This window comes from Hemitrygon akajei, chromosome 7 (genome assembly GCF_048418815.1).
Source record: "Hemitrygon akajei chromosome 7, sHemAka1.3, whole genome shotgun sequence".
NCBI classification, from domain to species: Eukaryota; Metazoa; Chordata; class Chondrichthyes; order Myliobatiformes; family Dasyatidae; genus Hemitrygon; species Hemitrygon akajei.
Window position 1 is genome coordinate 29,185,656 of NC_133130.1, and position 21,512 is coordinate 29,207,167.

Sequence of the window (21,512 nt, forward strand, 5' to 3'; positions counted from 1 at the left end):
AGAGCTGAGGAGATCGGCAGAAGTGCCTAACGTTACAGAGAGTTGAGTTAAGGTAAACAAAGAAAAATTGCCCCCATTAAGTGGAGGCACACAGATGATGGTGTAGAATTCTGAGTTTTTGGAGATGAGATGCAGATGAGGACTGAGAAAGAATATGTAAAGAATAGTAAAGACCTTGAGCTCACTGTCAGTGAGGGTGGTTCAAAAGGAGACAATCACTGACTTCAACACAGAATTTCAGAAACACTTTTAGAAGGTGTTTGCAGGGCTGTAGGGATTGAGCCAGGGAGTCGGACTGAGTGGATTTCAAAATTATAAGTATGCGTATTATGTACATGCTTGAAAATCATCTTGCAGGCAGCCACAAATACAAAGAAACCCAATAGAACCTGTTGAAAAAGACCATCAAACATCTAACGTGCAAACAAAGAATACATTGCGCAAAAAATTAAATAGCACTCAGAACAAAAGTTCACGAAAGTGAGTCCACAGCCCCGAAGCCAGTTCATCACTGCAGCCCGCCTACAGCCCAGCAGTTGCAGGCCACACCCTCAGTTCAGCACAGAAGTGAGTAAACCTCATGGAGCAGCAATCTAAATACCAGCCTCCAGCCCTGACACCCTGACCTTTTCACTCTGGCCTGGCGCTTCAATCAACCAGGCATCAGCTTGTTCCCCACTGATGGGGCCCAGGCCCTGCTGCTTCAATTTGGCCACAAGTCTACTCCAGCTGTGGCCAAGCATTGGGTCATTTCTCGCTCTTGGGCCCGGGCCCTGCCACCTCGATTTGGCATGTACTTTTGAAATTCTAATTCACCAAATCCCCCAGAACACTGCAGAAAATGCCAGGTCGTACAGGTGGTTCAAAAGCACTGCTCCAAAAGGGAAGTTATAGGCTATTGACTGCAGTGACCATCGTCCAGAGGAAGTGTAACTGATAGATTAGTTAGTAGATTTGTTTGCTGCCAGTAAAGCGTCACTGTGTCTCACTAGCGCCAGCTTAAACCAGAAGGTGGACTAAATGGCTTCTGTGACTTCATCCTCCTGTTTTGTGACCAGGCCAGAGAGTTGTAGCTGAGACTAGGACACCTAGAGTGGGACAGTGTAGAGTGATGAGAATATGTTAGAATAACTTGAGCTCTACAGTCTCACAACAAGGTAAGTGCTGGGTAGACTTAATGGAAGTATATGCAGTACTAAATAGCCAGAAAATATATGAGACTGCATTGAATTATGTATATTAAAAGTAACCAAGGAACACAGGTATAAACCGGAAAAAGACATGTCAAAGGCAGATACAAAGTGATCACTGTGCATTGGTTGCCAGGTTTCAACAATGTGGACCTCTTTAATGAAAGCTGTCAAATGTTATGATTCATTTGCACCCAAAGCTGGGCCAGAGCCCTACCTTTGCTCAGTAAATCCAGGTCACTAACTTTTCAGTTACAGTGTAATGGAACTTCCTCAGGCTTGCTTCCACACAATAATTGTAAATTTACATTTAAATGGGCTTCCCATGTCCCTTCTGGCAATGTTGATACCCAGAAAAGGGGTATTTTCAAGCACATGTGAGTGATACCAATTTTCTAAACTTTTTTTTAATAATCCCTTGCAAATAACAAATCAACCTCACTATTTATGAATATGTGCTTTATTTTGCAATTCTCAGTTTGCTGTTTATGTTGCATACAATGTACACCTCTTGGTAGCTGTTGTGACAACTAGCGTAAAAATAATAAGGTTTGTCTTGACATGTTTTTGTTGCTTTGAAGTGTACAAGTTCTCTTTATGTTACTTTTTGTCAGATAACTTTATTGTAAATCGAAGTTTAAAGTAAATTTATTATCAAAGTACATATATGTCACCATATATAACACTATGATTCATTCACTTGCAGGCATACTCAGTAAATGTATAATAGAATAATAACCATACTGAACCAACTTGGGCGGTCAAGACTACAAGCTGTGCAAATACAAAAAGAAAGAAATAGTAATAAGAAATAATTAAGGAATAAATATCAGGAACAAGATAAAGAGTCTCTGAAAATGGGCCCATAGGTTGTGTTAAAATCTCAATGATGGGACAAGTGAGGTTGAATATTCCTCATGTTCTTAAAAGCAGCAACTGTAAACACGAAATGAATTTACTGACAAGTGATATACTCAAATATAATCTTATTTTAATTTTTAGCAACCTTGAAGAAGATTTTCTCTACATGGCTTATGCTGACATTATGGCAAAGGTATTTGAATAAATATTCAACATTGCATTTTGTTACATTTCTGTGATACATTTATTCAATCCTGAGGTAGAAAAATGTTTTCTTTTGGAAGTGATTTAGTCAGATGAGCAAAGTAGTTTGAAATAAGGGAGGTCAAAAAATTTGGGTTAAGAATTTTAGTTATCACTATCATGTGGTTGTAAGTTGAATCACATTTCATCGGATATTTCAATGTTCTATTATTGCAGAGTTGTCATGTAGAAGAAGATGAGGATGGTGAGGAAGAAGTTAAAACCTTTGAAGTAAGATTTTCCTCCATTAATCTCTCAACTGATACATAAAGTCTAGTATTCATTGCTTTCATGTCTCAAACTAATTATTTTTTGTAGATATCTTTGCTTTATACAAGGCACTGTGAGCTTTCTCCTTTGACATGACTGCACATTTTAAGTTCGACACGATGTTCAATTCCAACACAATTAATCAATTACAAATAGTGTAGGGCGCTTTTTTATTTGGCAACTCAATGTCTATGTGTAGAACAACAGGCCCTGAAGATAAACAAATACCTTCTCAATAAAGAAAATGCCGTAGTTCAAAGCTCAAAGTAAATTTATATTCAAAGTAAGTATATGTCACACCATATACCACTCTGAGATAGGTTGCTCTTTAAATTAGATTACATCATTGCAGATTCTGAGACCTTTCACACCATTACGTTCTTTTGAAGATAAACTGATCACCATTTAGGGTGTATGTGGTAACAAGAGTCAGTCAGAGAGCTAGAGAGCAAATCAGTTATTGAATCACTGAAAAGATGTAATCTAATAGTATGCTCAGTAGAAGTATGCATGGTTTTGATTATTATTGGAAAGTGATTGTAATCCAGCTCTTAATTTGTTGCATTTAATGTTGCACCGCACTTTTTTGAACCATAATGGGTGGATCTCAAAACTGGATAAAAGATCCAATTGTGATTTTTTTTTGGAATACCTACAATTTTTAAAATTTGGCATACAATATTTTATGAATCTAGTCCTATTCATATTTGCTGAGCTAAGCTTATTAAATGGAATAGTTTGATTGTTTGATTGGCACTTATTCTACAATGCCTTAATAGTGCTCTCACTAATAGCAGAATAAACCTTCAGTCCATTCACAACACGCGACAGCTCCTAAACAGTCAAGACATAAAGAAAAAGGAATTGATACAAACAGTCCTCTCAACAAAAACTGGAATAACGCATGAAATAATCTAAATTTCTGGAGATTTTGTATCAGAATTCCCCATTAATAACAGTGAGGCTAATGCCTTTTTCTGATCTATATTGGCCATTTACACAGCAATTTCAGCTGAGGGATGTCATGATGTTAGCTGTGTTGAAGTAGAAGATATAGTCCAATTGCACTGTTTGGAAGTTTGTTTGTGAAGATATCATCTAACTTATTGTTCAGTGGGGAATTCCTGTATTTGTGCAAATGATATGAAATAATCATCAGTATAAGTTAGTTCTTCCTCATGTCATTCCAGGAACCTTTTTTATGTTGTGATATGTAAGTTAATCATTCTGGCACTAAAAATGAATGAATTATCAATATTGAACTCAGCTTTTAATGGGTGGATGTCTTTTCTTTATTTAGATTGCTTTTCATTATTTACTTCTGCCTCTTTTTCATCTTTTTCTTTATCCCTCAATATATCACTGTCTGCACCTGATGTGTTAAATTCATTACCCCGTTACAAAAAAAAATATATATATATAGTTTATTTCACAGTCAGCTTACCTGTTTGTGGAGATCCACAGTTGCTTTTCTGGTTTACCTGGTTTACCAGTGCCTTTTGGAGGACTTTGTAGTGTCTCTGTTTTCCATTTCCACCAACTTGCAGTGCAAGATCTCTTTGATAGTATAGTAGTGTAGTGGTTGAGGTACTGAGTTGGCAGTCAGAATTCTGGACTACTGGTTGAAAGAGATGAGTTTGAATCACAGCATGGCATCTAGAGAATGTAATTTCAAGCAATTTAACTAAAACCCAGATTATTTTATTTTTTAAAAAGCTACAAAACAACTTGGTTGCCACGGAAGTCCGTTTGGCATACCATTTTCCTTAACTCATTTGGCCTGTTTATCAACAAGAGCAGGGATGACTAACATACCTGCTCCACTTTGTTTGAAGGTCGTGGCTGGTCTTTTACCTCAGCGTCAGTTTCCTGTGCTAACCTCACGTCCCTTGATTCTGTTAAAATCCAAAAACCTATCAAAGATAATCAGTCATTGAGCCTCCACTGATCTCTTGGGTTGTGAGTTCCAAAGATTCACCACCCTCTGAATGAGGGAAATCTCTGTGATAAAGACCAACTCCAACTTTGAGACAGTAATTCCGGGTCCTAGACACCCTAGCCAGGAGAAATGTCATTTCCACATTTTTCCATAAGAACATTAACGTTTCATATGTGACTCCATATCCGTCAAGGTAGTTGACTTATTTAGTTGCAAGTAGGAGCAATATTACATCCTCACAATTAATACGATGCCCACAATAGGTCAACGAGGAAGATAAACAAAGAACACTTAATTTATAGCAAGTAGCATTTGATGACTAGTTATAGGAGCTCAGAAATTTTAATTGGATGGCCTTTTTTATTTAGATTAATGAAATACTTTCCATGCATAACTTAAGAACAATGTTACGAGTTTTAACTCTTTACCCTGGAGAAATATTTAATGGAAATATCCCCATGCTGTATCCCATCAGTCCCTCACCTCAACGAACTACTCTTCCAGCACCTTATTTCCAAACTGTTTTCCAGGGGTTTCACATTCGGGGAACTTGGGTCAGAAATGGAGAGCCCTCTCGTGTGAAATAAAATAAAGTCAAGGAAGAGAGATTACATAAAATGCAAAATCCACCCATGAAGGCGACAAAAGAAATGCTGCAGCTTTAATAAAAACAAAGATCACTTTGTTTTAACAAAAACAAAGAATTCTTGTTTTCTTCACTGTGTGGCTACGAAGGAAGGAGTTGAAAATGAAGGCAAAACTATCAGATATTGGCATGGCTAAGTGAAGTAAGGCTGCGTTTTTAATTTACGCTCCCATTTTAGACATCACCATTTTCTTCCAGACTTGAGAGCTCTTGCACTCCATGGAAATGACAAAAACTGATCGATTTTGTTTTTGCAGCGTGGTATAATCAAAGATTTACGAAACAAATTTGGCAGCTTCTGGGAAACATCTCTGGTAAAACCAAAAAAAAAGAAAAGAAAGCAAACAAAAAAAACACTAATTGTTCTGTGTTAGTGTCATCTACTGTTTTACAAATTTTCATTTAGTTTCCAATTCATTACCTTGTTCATTTGTGCTATTGCTTTTTTTTTCCCCGTAGCTCCTTTCCTATGAAAGCCTTCCTTATCTTTAACCTCTTTCATTTGAACGTTTGGTTGTTCCAATGTGTTCCCGAATAGATTTGGGGGAACATAAAGGCAGCAAAGACAACTTCATTAGACTGTGTTTCTGCTGCTGCTTTTCGCTGCTTCGCTGCTGCTATTCATAAATCACCCGTCTCTCAGATTCCTTTTGTCTGGACATGATGTAGATCTAATTGTTTCATACCCCATTTTCTCAGCTTTGAGCTGCACCATTGAACACTCAATACTGTTTGCAGGGCTCTAAACTGTCTTCTGTTGGTCGCTCTTGTTCCATCCAAGCTGTGGTATCCTCCTTTTTCAGTTGACTTGCAAGGTTTAAATCACCAGGAGTTTGGACTTACTAAGGCGTGCTTAATTGTGTGGGTTTTGTCAGGCCTGTTTTGAAGGGAAGCTGTTGAAAAGAGTTGTTCCTATGTTCCTTATCAGAATCTGTAGTTGGAGTACTCTTGTGTGTGCTTCATTGGTTGTGTTCCAGTATAAAGATAATTTCCAATCACATCCTTAATAACTTTGTCAGCATCTTGCAATGTTGGACTGTACTCAGATACCAGAAGTATTAAAATTTCAACGTCAGATGTCCAATGTGCCCAGTCTGAGAAGTTAGCTTAGAGCCCGAAGTTTAAAAACAGAAGAATATCCTTGTCAGAGATCAGAAATGCTTAATTTGAACCCATTCAATCGCTTGGCATCTCTGTTTAGGAGAAGAAAATGGTGAAGCAGAAGCTTCTGTATCAACAGGCAAGACTTCATGTTGGAGGTGCTGCTGAGATAGTTCTGCTGATGAAGTGCCAAGTCATGGTCGCTACATACTTAAACTCGAGATAACAACTTTCCAGAGTGATAAAAGTTACTGGTAACCTATAAAATAGCCAGTTTCAACCTGTTGCAGAAAAAATGAGAAGCTTCTAGAAAATAGAGAATCAGCTGCCAAAAATTTACTCAGCAATTACACATAATGTTAGGTGATTATATAAAAATCATGAACAAGCACAGGAAACCTAAACTTTAAGAAAATTTTGGAAAAATAACAATTCTATACCCTAATCCAGCAATGACTGTGGGATGTGGGAAATGCTTATTACAATGGCATTTGTCTTTTCCTTGAAGATGGACATGGCTACTGTGCTTCTGAAGTCACCTGTTACATTTTCCTCCTCATCGACATGGGGAATCAGATTGTGAATTTGTGACTCAAGTTTAAGAGTTTCTGTTTCCAAGATCTTACTGTCAATCAGTTGGCCTTTATAACTTCTTGACTGGTGTGCCATCAAGGCAGAATGAATAATTCCCTGAGGAATGGAGTTGAAGGTACTAATATCACAGTTGAGTTCCTTCCAGTAGACCTTGACTCCCTTTCTGTCCTTGATAAATTGCCCGTCATTCTTGGTTCAGTGAAAAGTGCTTTGACTCCTTGGGCACACGAGGCCTTAACAACACTGAATGACCCAAGCACGTTATAGCAGTTCTGCCCTCTTCTTACCGCCCATCTATTTGTTAGATCATGGGTTTTCTTTCAGACCTCAGTCCTCACATGCCTGAAGAACTGTTCCTTTTTTCTCTTGAAGAATCGTGGTGTTGCAATCTAGAAACTTGTTGCATTTGCAGTTAATATCTCTGGTTATTTTCATCAACCTGCCCTGATATTTTCTGCGGAAGGACCTGAAATCTCTTCACAGATGATAGTTATGTTGGATTAATTTGTTTGTATTTTTATTTTACTTTGAAGTACAGTGTCCATTGAGCTACAGTTCCCAACAAACCATTAATTTCATCATCATCATTATGTGCCATGTTGTAAGATGTAGACAATTGTGGTCTTTCCATGGCCATGGTTGTTCTTGGAATTTTTTTCTACAGAAGTGGTATGCCATTGCTTTCTTCTAGGAAGTGTCTTTACAAGATGGTGATCACAGCCATTATCAATACCTTACAGAGATTGTTTGCTTGGCGTCAGTGGGCACATTACCAGGACTTGAGATATGCACCAACTGCTCATACAACCATCCACCACCTGCTCCCATGGCTTCACATGACCTAGATTGAGGGGTGGGGTAAGCACTTGCTACACCTTGCCCAAGGGTGACCTTCAGGCAAGTGGAGGGAAGGAGCGCCTTACACTTCCTTTAGTAGAGGCGTATCTCCCCACCCTACCTATTTAACCCTAGCCGAATCACAGGACAATTTATAATGACCAATTAACCAGTTTGTCCTTGGAATGTGGGAGGACATCAGAGCACCTGGAGGAAACCTACGTGCTTGTGGGAAGGACGTACAGACCTCATACAGGCAGCCTCAGAATTCCACTCTGAACTCTGAAGCCCTGTGGTGTAATTGTATCGCACTAACCACTACGCTAACGTGGCACCCCAGACAATTCAGGGCAGTCCAGATGATGTGGACATTCTGCAGCTCTTACTGGTTAGGAGGTCATCAAGCTCCTTCCTCCTGCCCACACAAAGCACCCATCTTCCTCTGCCTCTGCGAGGCGCGTTCTGTGGAAAGCACTGTTTGCAGAGTCCTTGAACCTTCATAAGAGTGTTTCTTTGTGATGATCTCTCTGTGACGGCCATTATTTTGGACCTGGTCTGATGGAGATAACAGACTGGTGCTCAATCTTATGTACATAGTATATACCGTCCACAGTTGCTTTCGTTCCTTGTGAAGAAGGTATCTTTGCAGGCTAACTCGTATTGTGACAGTGCCAGTGCTTGGGTTGAGGTGTTGTCATGAGATATTGTGCCTGTCCCTTTAATGAAGTATGAGTTGCCTATCACAAGACTTTTCTTCGTCTTTTAGTGAGGGGGAGGGTGCTGTTGCAATGAGCTTTGTCAGTCACTCTGTGCTAAAGAATTGTGCCCATTCTGAACCTGTCTAGGTAGTCTCTCATGATGCTCAATTTGTCTCCTCTTAAGATGAATAGAGTTTTTTTCAATGCTGGAACAGTGGACATTATCAGTAGTTTGCAGAGCTGAAGCAAACATGGAGAACCTTAACTTGATGGGTCTATGTAAGTGTGAGGAGCAAAAGGTCACAGGAGGATCACATAACCCTTGGAGAAGTCATTGAGTCATCTGACTAGCTCACTCTTGACAGCACTACCCAGTCCATGAAGACAAACTACCTTTTCCCATTTACACTTGCAGAAGAAGGCTTACCCATTATATAACTCTTCTGCAGACTTCCTCTCTGCCTTGAGTATCGTGTCTCTCTAATAGGAGAGTCAAAGATCAGAGGGCACAACCACAAAATAAAGAGTTCCCCCCTTTAAAAATGAAATGGGAAGTAATTTCTAAAGCCAGGGAATGGTGAATCTGTGGAATATACCATAAAGGACATTGGACACCAAGTCTTTGGGTATATAAACATATAACAATTACAGCACAGAAACAGGCCATCTCGGCCCTTCTAGACCGTGCTGAATGCTTACTCTCACCTAGTCCCACCGACCTGCACTAAGCCCATAACCCTCCATTCCTTTCCTGTCCATATACCTATCCAATTCTTTTTAAATGACAATATCGAACCTGCCTCTACCACCTCTACTGGAAGCTCGTTCCACACAGCTACAACGCTCTGATAAAGAAGTTCCCCCTCGTGTTACCCCTAAACTTTCGCCCCTTAACTCTCAACTCGTGTCCTCTTGTTTGAATCTCCCCTACTCTCAATGGAAAAAGCCTATCCACGTCAAATCTATCTATCCCCCTCATAATTTTAAATACCTCTATCAAGTCCCCCCTCAACCTTCTACGCTCCAAAGAATAAAAACCTAACTTGTTCAGCCTTTCCCTGTAACTTAGGTGCTGAAACCCAGGTAACATTCTGGTAAATCTTCTCTGTACTCTCTCTATTTTGTTGACATCTTTCCTATAATTCGGTGACCAGAACTGTACACAATACTCCAAATTTGGCCTCACCAATGCCTTGTACAATTTTAACATTACATCCCAACTCCTATACTCAATGCTCTGATTTATAAAGGCCAGCATACCAAAAGCTTGCTTCACCACCCTATCCACATGAGATTCCACCTTCAGGGAACTATGCAACATTATTCCTAGGTCACTTTGTTCTACTGCGTTCCTCAATGCCCTACCATTTACCATGTGTGTCCTATTTTGATTAGTCCTACCAAAGTGTAGCACCTCACACTTATCAGCATTAAACTCCATCTGCCATCTTTCAGCCCACTCTTCTAACTGGCCTAAATCTCTCTGCAAGCTTTGAAAACCTACTTCATTATCCACAACGCCACCTATCTTAGTATCATCTGCATACTTACTAATCCAATTCACCACCCCATCATCCAGATCATTAATGTATATGACAAACAACATTGAACCCAGTACAGATCCCTGAGGCACACCACTAGTCACCGGCCTCCAACCTGACAAACAGTTATCCACCACTACTCTCTGGCATCTCCCATCCAGCCACTGTTGAATCCATTTTATTACTTCAATATTAATACCTAACGATTGAACCTTCCTAACTAACCTTCCGTGTGGAACCTTGTCAAAGGCCTTACTGAATTCCATATAGACAACATCCACTGCTTTACCCTCATCAACTTTCCTAGTAACGTCTTTAAAAAATTCAATAAGATTTGTCAAACATGACCTTCCATGCACAAATCCATGTTGACTGTTCCTAATCAGACCCTGTCTATCCAGATAATTATATATACCATCTCTAAGAATACTTGACATTAATTTACCCACCACTGATGTCAACCTTACAGGCTGATAATTGCTAGGTTTACACTTAAAACCCTTTTTAAACAATAGAACCACATGAGCAATACGCCAGTCCTCCGGCACCATTCCTGTTTCTAATGACATTTGAAATATTTCTGTGAGAGCGCCTGCTATTTCTACACTAACTTCCCTGAAGGTCCTAGGGAATATCCTGTTAGGACCCAGAGACTTATCCACTTTTATATTCTTTAAAAATGCCAGTACTTCCTCTTCTTTTATCATCATAGTTTCTATAACTACCCTACTTGTTTCCCTTACCTTACACAATTTAATATCCTTCTCCTTAGTGAATACCGATGAAAAGAAATTGTTCAAAATCTCCCCCATCTCTTTTGGCTCCACACATAGCTGTCCACTCTGTTTCTCTAAGGGACCAATTTTATCCCTCACTATCCTTGTGCTATTAATATAACTGTAGTAACCCTTTGGATTTATTTTCACCTTACTTGCCAAAACAACCTCGTATCTTCTTTTAGCTTTTCTAATTTCTTTCTTAAGATTCTTTTTACATTCTTTATATTCCTTGAGCACCTCATTTACTCCATGCTGCCTATATTTATTGTAGATCTCCCTCTTTTTCTGAGCCAAGTTTCCAATATCCCTTGAAAACCATGGCTCTCTCAAACTTTTAACCTTTCCTTTCAACCTAACAGGAACATAAAGATTCTGTACCCTCAAAATTTCACCTTTAAATGACCTCCATTTCTCTATTACATCCCTTCCCATAAGACAAATTGTCCCAATCCACTCCTTCTAAATCCTTTCTCATCTCAAGGTCTTGATCCAAGGTCTTGATTTGTACAGGGGAGATTGGTCAGTATTGAATGGTAGAGAGACGATCTAATTCTGATCCTATATCATGTGCCTATTTGGACAGGTGCATGGACAGGAAAGATTTAGAGGGATCTGGGCCAAACTCAAGCCGATGGGAGTGGATTGGATAGGAATCTTGATCGGTTATAGCCAGTTGGGCTGAAGGAACTGTTTCTATGCTGTGACTCTAACTTACTTTCCATGTAATGAGATGTACTAATTCAGATGCATAGACAACCTAAAATATCTTCCAACTGGCTCAGATTGTACCCTTCTAAAACATGTGTACCACAATAGGATTAGTGGACACATGGAGCTGTACAGTTATTTTGATATTCTCTTCAGACACATTAAATTGAAGAAAGTATTTTCCTTATGCTGTAATGTATTTTTCAGCATCACATAAGAATAGCAGCCAAAGTTCCAGCTTGCATAAGGTTTGTTTTGGATCATTTTTGACTGCAATCTACTCAAAAAAGGATACTTCAGCTTATTATGATGGTTGAAGAAGCCATTAACACTATTTAAATGTGGTTGGGCAGATGCCTTGACACCTTTGTCAGCATCTTGCAAAGATGAATTGTACCCAGGTAACAGAAAAGCTGAAATTTCATTGCTAGACTCCAAAGTGCCCAGTCTGAGAAGTTAGCATAGAGCCCTAGGTTTAAAAACAGAAGAACATTCTTGTCAGAAAAAAAGAAAGTTGTTGACTTTGCCCCCATTCAATTGTTTGGCTTCTCTGTTTAGGAGAAGGAAATGGAGAAACAGAAGCTTCTGTATCAACAGGCGAGACTTCATGATCGAGGTGCTGCTGAGATGGTGCTGCAGATGATAAGTGCCAGCAAAGGTAAGGCAGCTAAGTATTTCACAATATATACTCATTGGCTACACCTGTACACTTGCACCTATCATTAGATAATGCAAATATCTAATCAGCCAATCATGTAACAGCAAGTCAGGAATGCATTTACTGAGAGCTCTCTGTCACAGTCCTGGTCAGGAGGTACATTTATTGTTCAGATCAAACAACAGAATGGGTAAGAAATGTGATCTGAGTAACTTTGACAGTGGAGTGATTGTTGGTGCCAGATTGAGTGGTTTGAGTATCTCATAAACTGTTGGATTTTCAAGCACAATAGGCTCTAGATTTTCCAGAGAATGGTGTTGAAAACAAAATAAACATCTAGTGAAGGCAGCTTTGTGGGTAAAAATGCCTTTTTAATGAGAGAGGTAGGCAAAGAGTGACCAGACTGGTTTGAACTGATAGGAAGGTGACAATAACTCAAATAACCGTACGTTACAACAGTGGTGTGCAGAAAAGAATCCCTGAACACATCAAACCTTAAAGTGGATGGGCTACAGTAGCAGAAGACCACAAACAGACACTCAGTGGCTACCTTACTGGGTACAGGAGGTACAGGAGGGCTTGTTGCATCACTGGACAATTTCCAGAGGATGTGACTTTGAATCCCTTAATTAATACTAGGGAAGTTAAGTTTAGTTTCATGAAACAAAAGAAAACCAATGACAAAATATTGTTCTAAGAACCTACTTGGATTACTGATGTTGTTTAGGAGAGAGAAGCAGCATTTTAATATAGTTTGGCCTGGACATATTCTAGAGCACTGGCTGTCTACAGAGGCCACAGTTCTCCCCACTCAAAGCAGTTAATGATAGATAATAAGCGTTTCTCAGCAAAAGAATGAAATTGCAGATAATGAATGGATTTCAGGGTCACAAGGTCTGAAGAGAAATATAGTAAACATAGCTTTTGCTCACTGAAGAAAACAGAGCACTTGAAATAAAAACATAAATCACGGTTGCTGTGGGAGAAATGGGTAATGTTATACATTTGAAATGAACGGAGTATTTTTGTTTAAGAATGACTGATTGTGGCTTTCATTGTTCTGACACAGTGCATAAACAATTTCTCACCTGATGCTATATACCAGCCACATTCATTGATCTTGTGGCATTTTTTGTGCCCACTTGTTGCATTATTTATGGAGCTGTGAAACTTTTCTTTCATTTACCTCAGGTGAAATGGGACCAATGGTTGCATCCACACTGAAGCTAGGCATTGCTATTCTGAATGGTGGGAATTCCACAGTTCAGCAGGTAAATCAGACCAAATGCAGAAGAACAGTATTGGTAATGACTTTGTACGAGTTGTTAGTATGGCCAAAATTAAATATAGTTCGAATGAATGGCCACATACTTGACTGCCAAGAAACCCTTCTTTGACAATTTTGACATTTCACAAACCATCAATTTATGTCCCGAGCCAGACTATTTATTGTATCATTGATCTTTATGTCATCAGCAAAGATGGAGATTAAACTCCATTGCTTCATCTAAGCTGTGAATAAATAAAATGAATAGTGGAGACCTGAGTACATTTTTGTCTTCCCTGACTGACTTCTGTCGCCTAATCAATCAAAGTCAATATTGTGTCTTCTTTTTCATTTGCTTTTATTTTTAACTTGCATTTTCTTCAGTGGAAAATTATAGGATCCCTTCTGCGGTTCAGTGTGATCCACATTGGCCAATATTCTACTCTTCATTAGTTTAGTCATTTCTGTAGAAAATCAGTGATTTTTTTCGGAAGCATGAACATTCTGCAGTCCGTTCAGATTGAACTGTGTTATTCTGTCCTTAATAAAGTCACAAATAATAGGCAGTGCCTAAAAATAGATTCCTTGGCTTTATTCACACGTTACAAGGTCATTCCATTGTGTGCCCATTTCTGACGTGTGCCTTATTGTGAGATTGGACTAGGCCAGTCTTGTCATGGTTGTGTTCAGTTCAAGCATTGGTCCTCTGTTTTGTATTTTGTACTAGATATGATGTCATGAACATGCATGGCAGTTTTAATTACCCAAAGACAGAAATTAGATCAAACAACCACAATGAATAGCTAATATGATGTATGTCATTTTGGAAATAGGGACACAGAGTAAATTAAAGTGATCCTCCAAGGATATTGTGTTGTGGTAGATCATCTCCTGTAATTTCTATTGAAGGAAGAACTGGTGTCATCAGTTCATTGTGAAGATAGAATATTTTGTGAACAGGCTAAGTGCAACTAATAGACTCCTGATCATTCCTGATGAAGGGTCTCGGCCCGAAACGTTGGCTACTCTTTTCTCACAGATGCTGCCTGACCTGCTGAGTTCTTCCAGCGTCGTGTACGTTTTCTTTGATCCACAGCATCTGCAGTTGTATTTTTGTGTTTAGATTCCTGATCAGTTGTTGAGTGAGGGAGCACAGGATTACCTGGACCATGAGATGCGTTTCACTACAAGGGTGGTTTGGTTGTACGTTACCCCAAGAGACTCAAGTACTACTTGCTACTCATCCCTTTTCCAGCATTTCCCATAATTCCACTTTGTCTCCCTTAACGCCACGGCCCCATAATGAGATCTTCAGGCAAGCAAACCCAGGTGTGGAATAAATTCAAGACTCAAAGGTAAAAAGTAACAATGAGGATTTATTCAAAGTCATGACAGAGGAATAACAAATAACTCAGAGAGTACTTACTCTAGAGGGCTACAGTACATAGAACGTTAGTTCACTCGGTGATGAATGTTAGTCATGACAAATTTAAATAGTGCCTATAGAACGAGAACCCTTTGGACTTCAAAATCAAAATTCAGTAAATTAAAAACAAGATGCATGAGGAATCTGCATTTCAAAAACAAATAGCATGAAAAACACAAGGAAAACTTAACGACTAAACCAGTTACTTAACAAGTTCTAGTTAAAACGAATGAGTGATGTTCAGGTGTGTCAGACTGCTGAAGCCTGAAGTTCTCTGGCGCCCTGCGCTGGTCTAAAAAGTTCATTGCACCCCGTCCCCATGTTCTTCCTATTGACAGCCACAGACTGATCTCTTGAAAGTTTCTGCAAACGATACAGTATTGGCCTGTTAAGAAAGCAACTGATATGTGAAATGTGCAGGTCGGGACAATGTACTGGTAGTACAGCATACCACAGCAATTGCTTGAAGAAGCATCTTAATAAAATAGCCTCATTTAAGCCCAATGTTCCGAGCAAAACAACATTGATTGAAGGATTACTTTTGGTAAACTGCTCCTGTGCTGTTAACTATTTCATGGCCATTTGACTTAGCATGAATGCAATGAACCAAATGGCCTCCTTCTGTCATGTAATCATTCTGTGCTTCCATTCCTGACACTGGAGGAATCTGAGACTGGAATTCACTGAAGTTCTCACTGAAAAGAAAAGGTTTAATTATTTCCAGCCCTTAAGATTGGAAAAGTGGAAATATTAACACTACCACTGAAAGGACATGATAGAGTGGGAATTCTTGGTCTGAATTGATTCTATTTTTTAGGAACGAATGGGAAATCATCATTTTTTTCATTCTGAAGACAATTAGTAATTATTCAACAGATTTAGCATTTATTCACTCTTATTTGCAATACTACATTACCTGCACCCGAATCTTCAGTGAAATGGACAAGAAATGCTTAAAATCAGGATATCAAAAGTAATAATTTGCTCCCCAACAGCTTTGACTTTGAGATGCTCAAGTAAGGTTATTTTATTGATGCAGTGTTTCAGTCCATGCTAAATAAGACATAAACTAAAACCGATCTAGTCACACATTTATTATACTGTCTAAGGCAAATGATCAATGGTTGAAATTTACTTCAATTCTTTTGAGTGAATGACATTCCAGCTGTTCATAGAAAGTAAGCAAATAGCTGTGCAAATTTTTTCTATCATTCAGGTGCGGAATGTCTTTTTTTCCTCAATAATGTTAGTTAACCAATGCGCTGTGTTATGTCTACACAATAAGATGGTTGTTAATCTTTCACATAAGGTTTGTTATTCATTTTCTCCAGAAAATGCTTGATTGTCTCAAAGAAAAGAAAGATGTGGGTTTCTTTCAGAGCCTGGCAGGTCTCATGCAGTCTTGCAGGTGAGGATATCATGCACTTCTTCACATTGAGTTCAATGGGACCACTGCTCTAATTTGCAGCTGGGAAAACCTATGGTAGTCTGTACAGCCCTGTTGGACTTCATGAGAAGTCCATCAGCTTCTACTCTGTTCGGCGTCCGAAAACCAAGCAGAGGATGTAGTGCAGGGTTTCCCAACCTGGGGTCCATGGACTCCTTAGTTAATGGTGAGGCTCAATGGCATTAAAAAGGTTGGTACCCCCGATCTAGAGCTACATTATCCAGAACAAAAAGAGAAAACCTACACCTTTGGATTTGAGTTTCTCTTCAATATACAGTAGTTTTTATATGGAACTAATATCAAGTATTAAATACTTAAGGCCATTCTATATTTGCCACATACATTATTTTAAAATGTGGAGTTTTTGTTTAAAAATAACTCAGTTTGAAAGGTACAGTTGTATTTTCATTACTAATGATGCTGACTATATGAAATGATAAAACACATCATACCATCTAGTTGTGTCACTTAGAATATGTGTTTCTCTGGAGTCTTATCATCGTCCGTATGATCATACATTATATTCTCAATTTTAGGAAAGCTAAAGAAACCTAAACAACTAAATCATACTTATTTACTTTAAACACAGTGTACTTGATCTAAATGCATTTGAACGGCAGAACAAAGCAGAAGGACTTGGCATGGTGACAGAAGAGGGATCAGGTATATGCTGAAGCACCTTTATGGTATTCTAGTCATATTTTATATGCTTTGAGAGAAAAAATTATGTCATGCTATATTATGGAATAATTACGTAACAGAAAATTAATGTGAAAAATGCGTGATGCATTTGTACATGTCTCCCTCCACTACCTTAGAAGTGGTGTTATCCTAAATTTTGGGCTGTGAGGACCATTAGAAATGAAAATAGAAATTCATACAATTATGTCACATATTTATGGCACAATTTTAAAATGGATGATAATAATAGCTAAAAGTATATTGCTTCAGCAATGCTAATTCATAATACTTGTATAGAACTAAAAGTAATAAGATAACTTTTGTAGTTATATTTGACAAACTGACAATATTTGCACTCTTTCCTCTTAAAAAAAAGTAGAAGTAATTTCAATTTATTTAAGGTCTCGGAATATATGATTCTGGAATGTAACAAAATAAATGCTTTTGGAAGGGTATTGCTGCTACAGTAAAGGCTCAGGCAAAGTATCTTTCTTATTTCAGAAAGAGTTGACATGACAAGATTTACTTCTGATTCAAAGACGTTTTATTTAAGTTGTCCATTAGGGCGAAGGGATAGAGGCAATGCAACTATTGCATGTTGTAGTGTGAGCACAGTCACCGAACGTTCATCTGCACTGTCGGCCACCTGATTTGTCCAAATGGCCCTTTAAGACTGAATTTCTATACCACAGAGGAAGGGAAATCTTAATACTTTTGCGATGTCAGAAATTTTCATCAATGTTTATTCCTGGGGCTGTTAGAAGCACCAACATTTTAAATGCTTAATTTAGATAAACCATATCAGGGTATCACAGTAGTGTAGCGGCTCGCGTGATGCTGTTACAGCTCGGAATTCTTTTCTGGTGCCACCCGTAAGAAATTTGTTTGTCTTTCCTGTGATCATGTGAGCTTAATCCCACAGTCCGAAGACTTACCATCTAGGTTAATTTGCCATTGTAAATTGTCCTATGATTAGGCGTGGGTTAAACAGGGGCTTGCTGGACAGGGTCAGAAGGGCCTGTTCCCATTGGCATCTCCAGATAAAAATAAATAAATAAATGTTTACAAAGACAGAAAATAGTCATACTAAAATTATTGAACCTAATTTTGATAGCGTAAAATCTATGCTTACAATCAACATTGAGTAGCACAGATTTACTGTGAGATTGACAGGACATTAAGCACTGTAGAACTAATGAGAGTGAACTGATTTAGTTTATAGAATATTCACGATCACATGAAATGGTGGAATGGTTGAAGTGCTGAATGGCCTACTCTTCTCCCTGTGTGCACTTTAACATTAGCATATGAACAGCTAACTTGTTGAACTGACATTCCTACGTCAATACATTAGAAGAATTAGACCCTTCAGTTTAAAATACAATTACAAATTTTTAGTTAAGTCAGCAAATGAATGCCATTCATGATGCATTATTATAGATGACGCTGGGGGCGACAGGTGTCCGAAGTTCTTTTCAAATGTTCCTTGTTCTTCAGTTTACCAAACAAGATAATATTACGTATTCATAATGCAAAAGCTGGAATTCAGCGACAGTTATCAAAAGATTATGCATTTTACTTTTTCAGCAACAAAATATCCTGTTTAATCCAACCTTTGATGTATCCAGCAAAAGGTATCCTTTGTAGGTGAAGATCCAAAGTTTAGCTGCTATAAAAAACTGTAAATACTTTTTGATCCTGAAACCTCTTTTTTGCTTGGGCATTAGCCAATCATACTGCTGCATTTTCCATTTTCAAATGTTGTGATAATTTTTGTTTGATCCCTTCCACTTAGTTTTCGAATCACTTGTCATTATAATATTCCAATTATTGTTCAATAATCATAGTCATCTTGTTGTGATTATAGCTATCACCTGTATTTTTGTTGTGTCATGTGACTTACCAAAACCGCATATTCAATGTTCCTTGAAAGATGGATGGCCATGTACCAAATTACAAACGGCAATTAAACAAAAAATAGATTTTCGGGAGGCTATAGGATCGGATATTAAATGATAAATGAGGAAGCCTTTTAACTGCGCAGATTTTTCAAGTACTTTTCCAATAGCAGTTTGTATAAAGTGTGTGTACCTGTGCAGAGGGATATGTACGTGTGTGCATGCCTTTATATGTCTATAATTTTTTTTGAAAAAATAAATCAAGTGTTTAATTTTTCTTTGTGTAAATGTTAAATAAACATGGGGTTTGTCAGTTATTGAAAATACCTTTGATTTATCTGACATAACCCCTTTGTTATTTGGTTTTAACAAAACAAGGAGATCTGTATATTCTCTGTTTATTAATATATAGTTTTCCTTCGGTGTGATTTTTAAAATTCTGTTTTCCCTGTTCTTTCAACCTACCTGATTCTTAAAAATATTTAAATGAAGTTGAGTATAATTTCTAATACCTAATCTCATCTTTTTTTTTCTTTTGATTTCAATTGTTCTGTCTTCCCCCTCCTCAGTCATCACTCATGAGCGCGGTAATTATAATTGCCATTTCCTTTGTTACCTTGTGTCAGCACTGTACAGGTCCTGAACCCCGTCAATTTGCACTTGTAGACATTGTGCATCATCTTTAATGAAAAAGAATAAAAATAAAACAAAATATCTTTCCTTTCTGTCCTTGCTTTAGAGGAGTTTAAGTCTTTTGATCACCTTTATGTCTGTTTTGCCTCTTTCAGGATTTGCACAGTAACTGACACATTAGATGTAAGAACTGTGAGCCGTTCAGTGGCGTAGTTTTTGCAGTGGTTGGATGCGCCAAATTGTGGTGTACAGTTACTGTAGTATTTGTCGTGTACTCAATGTGGCTTTATGGCTGCACCCATTTAATGTGCAAGTAACACATAAGGGATCTTTGGTGTTAAAGTTTGTACCTAATTTAAATTTTCAGTTGCTTTGAAACTGATGTGCAATGGTGCTGATTATTTTTGTATTGAAGATGATATTCTTTATGTGAGTTCTCTGCTATGTTTTATGAGCTGACTCTTTTTGCAACCCAGCTGGATTGCTTTGCATACATTGTATTGTAAATTTCAGGCTTGTCAGAGGGGTTTCTGATTAATTAGGTTCAGCCCATTAAAGATAAAACTCTAGAAGTCAGAATTGCATACTGGTTGCAGAAACAGACTAAAGCTTCGTAAGACAACGTAGTGGTCTTTAGTGTGGGAAGATTAAATAATTCACAATTAAAGTCTCAGTGATCAATGCCTCTGCAAGAAACTACAGTATTGACAGATTACATGAGTCAGAAGTTACTCCAGCTTGAAGTTACTATCGTGAGATGTCACTTTGCTTGAGCAGTCTCAAGAACTACTGGCAGCAGAAAAATAATTACATTTTTCCAAAACTAAAAAGAGCTGTGAATTACAAAACAGGTCCTAAAGCCCTCTACTAGTTTTTCAACACCTGAGCAAAGAACTGCATATGATATTGGTTAGACCAATGTGTATAGTTATAGTTACCTCAGTGCAGGAAAGATGCGATTGCATTGGAGAGGGTGGAGAGAAGGTTTGAGGATGTTGCCAGAACTGGCAAAATTGGAGTTGTAGGAAATGACTGGAAAATCTCATGTTGTTTTGAATAGAAGAGGGAGTCTGAGATCTTAGCTGAGTGGATAAAATTGTGAAGGGGAAGCTCGGTTGGCTAAATGGATTAAGCAGGAAGGATCAACTTTCCTTTGCAAAGAAGCAAAAAAAAAACAAGACATCATAAAATAACTGGTGAAAGGAATGTGGGTAAATACTTTTTACCTGAAAGGGTGGAAAAGGCAGAAAGCTTCAACACCTGAAATTCTACTCTAACTTGGATCTGTAGGAATAGGGATCATATCATCTTTGATAGGTTGAGTGAGTTAAGGCTGTAAATCTGTTCTCTTTGGAGCAAAGGAGGACGAGAAGTGGCTTGATGGAGATGAACAAGATGATGAGAGGCATAGATGGAGTGGACAGCCAGAGACTTTTTCCCAGAGCCGAAACTGCTAATGCAAGGGGGCATAATTTTAAGGTGATCGATTGGAAGTATGGGGGTGCGGGATGTCAGAGGTATGATGTTGTGCGGAAGGTGAAAGGTGTATGGAATGTGTTGCTAGTGGAGATGGTAGAGGAAGATACATTAGGAATGTATGTGAGACTCTTCGAAATGCACATGGATGAGGGGAAAATGGTGGGCTATGTGCAAGGGAATGATCAGATTGATTTTAGAGTAGTTTTAAAAGGTCGCCACAATATGGTGAGCTAAGAAAGGACTTGTGCTGTGGTATGTTCTGTAATGCTAATAAGTATGATTCTTCAGGGTCGACATTTTTTGACTGGTATTGATATGGTGGTTTTCTTTGTAAATACTCAATGATCTTGCATAATCTTATGGCAGAAGGCAAACTCTGTCTTCACCCAATGTCGATGTATTTGGAATATTGTATCATTGTAATTTTGCTCACTTTGACAGTTGCTAATCGCTGCAATATCACTTGCATAAGAGGTTAAGTCGATCAATGTTCTCCCTCAATTCTCAAACAGAAAATATTTTTTGTTACATCTCCCAGTTATCCCTTATAGTCCTTGTAAGTGTTTGGGTGTAGAGTTTCTGCCACCCTCATGCTAGAGAGCGAGTTTGGAAAGAC

General features: G+C 38.3%; 1 protein-coding gene across 2 annotated transcripts in view; it reads left to right on the top strand.

The window, feature by feature from the left end:
• ryr2a (ryanodine receptor 2a (cardiac)) overlaps nucleotides 1–21,512 on the top strand; it is a 727,422-nt gene that overhangs the window by 609,224 nt on the left and 96,686 nt on the right. The window contains exons 76-82 of one of the 2 annotated variants that reach the window (XM_073050574.1): nucleotides 2,193–2,244; nucleotides 2,472–2,525; nucleotides 11,966–12,065; nucleotides 13,257–13,336; nucleotides 16,090–16,166; nucleotides 16,795–16,868; nucleotides 19,354–19,371. In XM_073050574.1, the coding sequence (XP_072906675.1) occupies nucleotides 2,193–2,244; nucleotides 2,472–2,525; nucleotides 11,966–12,065; nucleotides 13,257–13,336; nucleotides 16,090–16,166; nucleotides 16,795–16,868; nucleotides 19,354–19,371 (455 nt within the window). The remainder of the gene's footprint in view (nucleotides 1–2,192; nucleotides 2,245–2,471; nucleotides 2,526–11,965; nucleotides 12,066–13,256; nucleotides 13,337–16,089; nucleotides 16,167–16,794; nucleotides 16,869–19,353; nucleotides 19,372–21,512) is intronic. The other variant, XM_073050575.1, reaches the window with a different exon arrangement.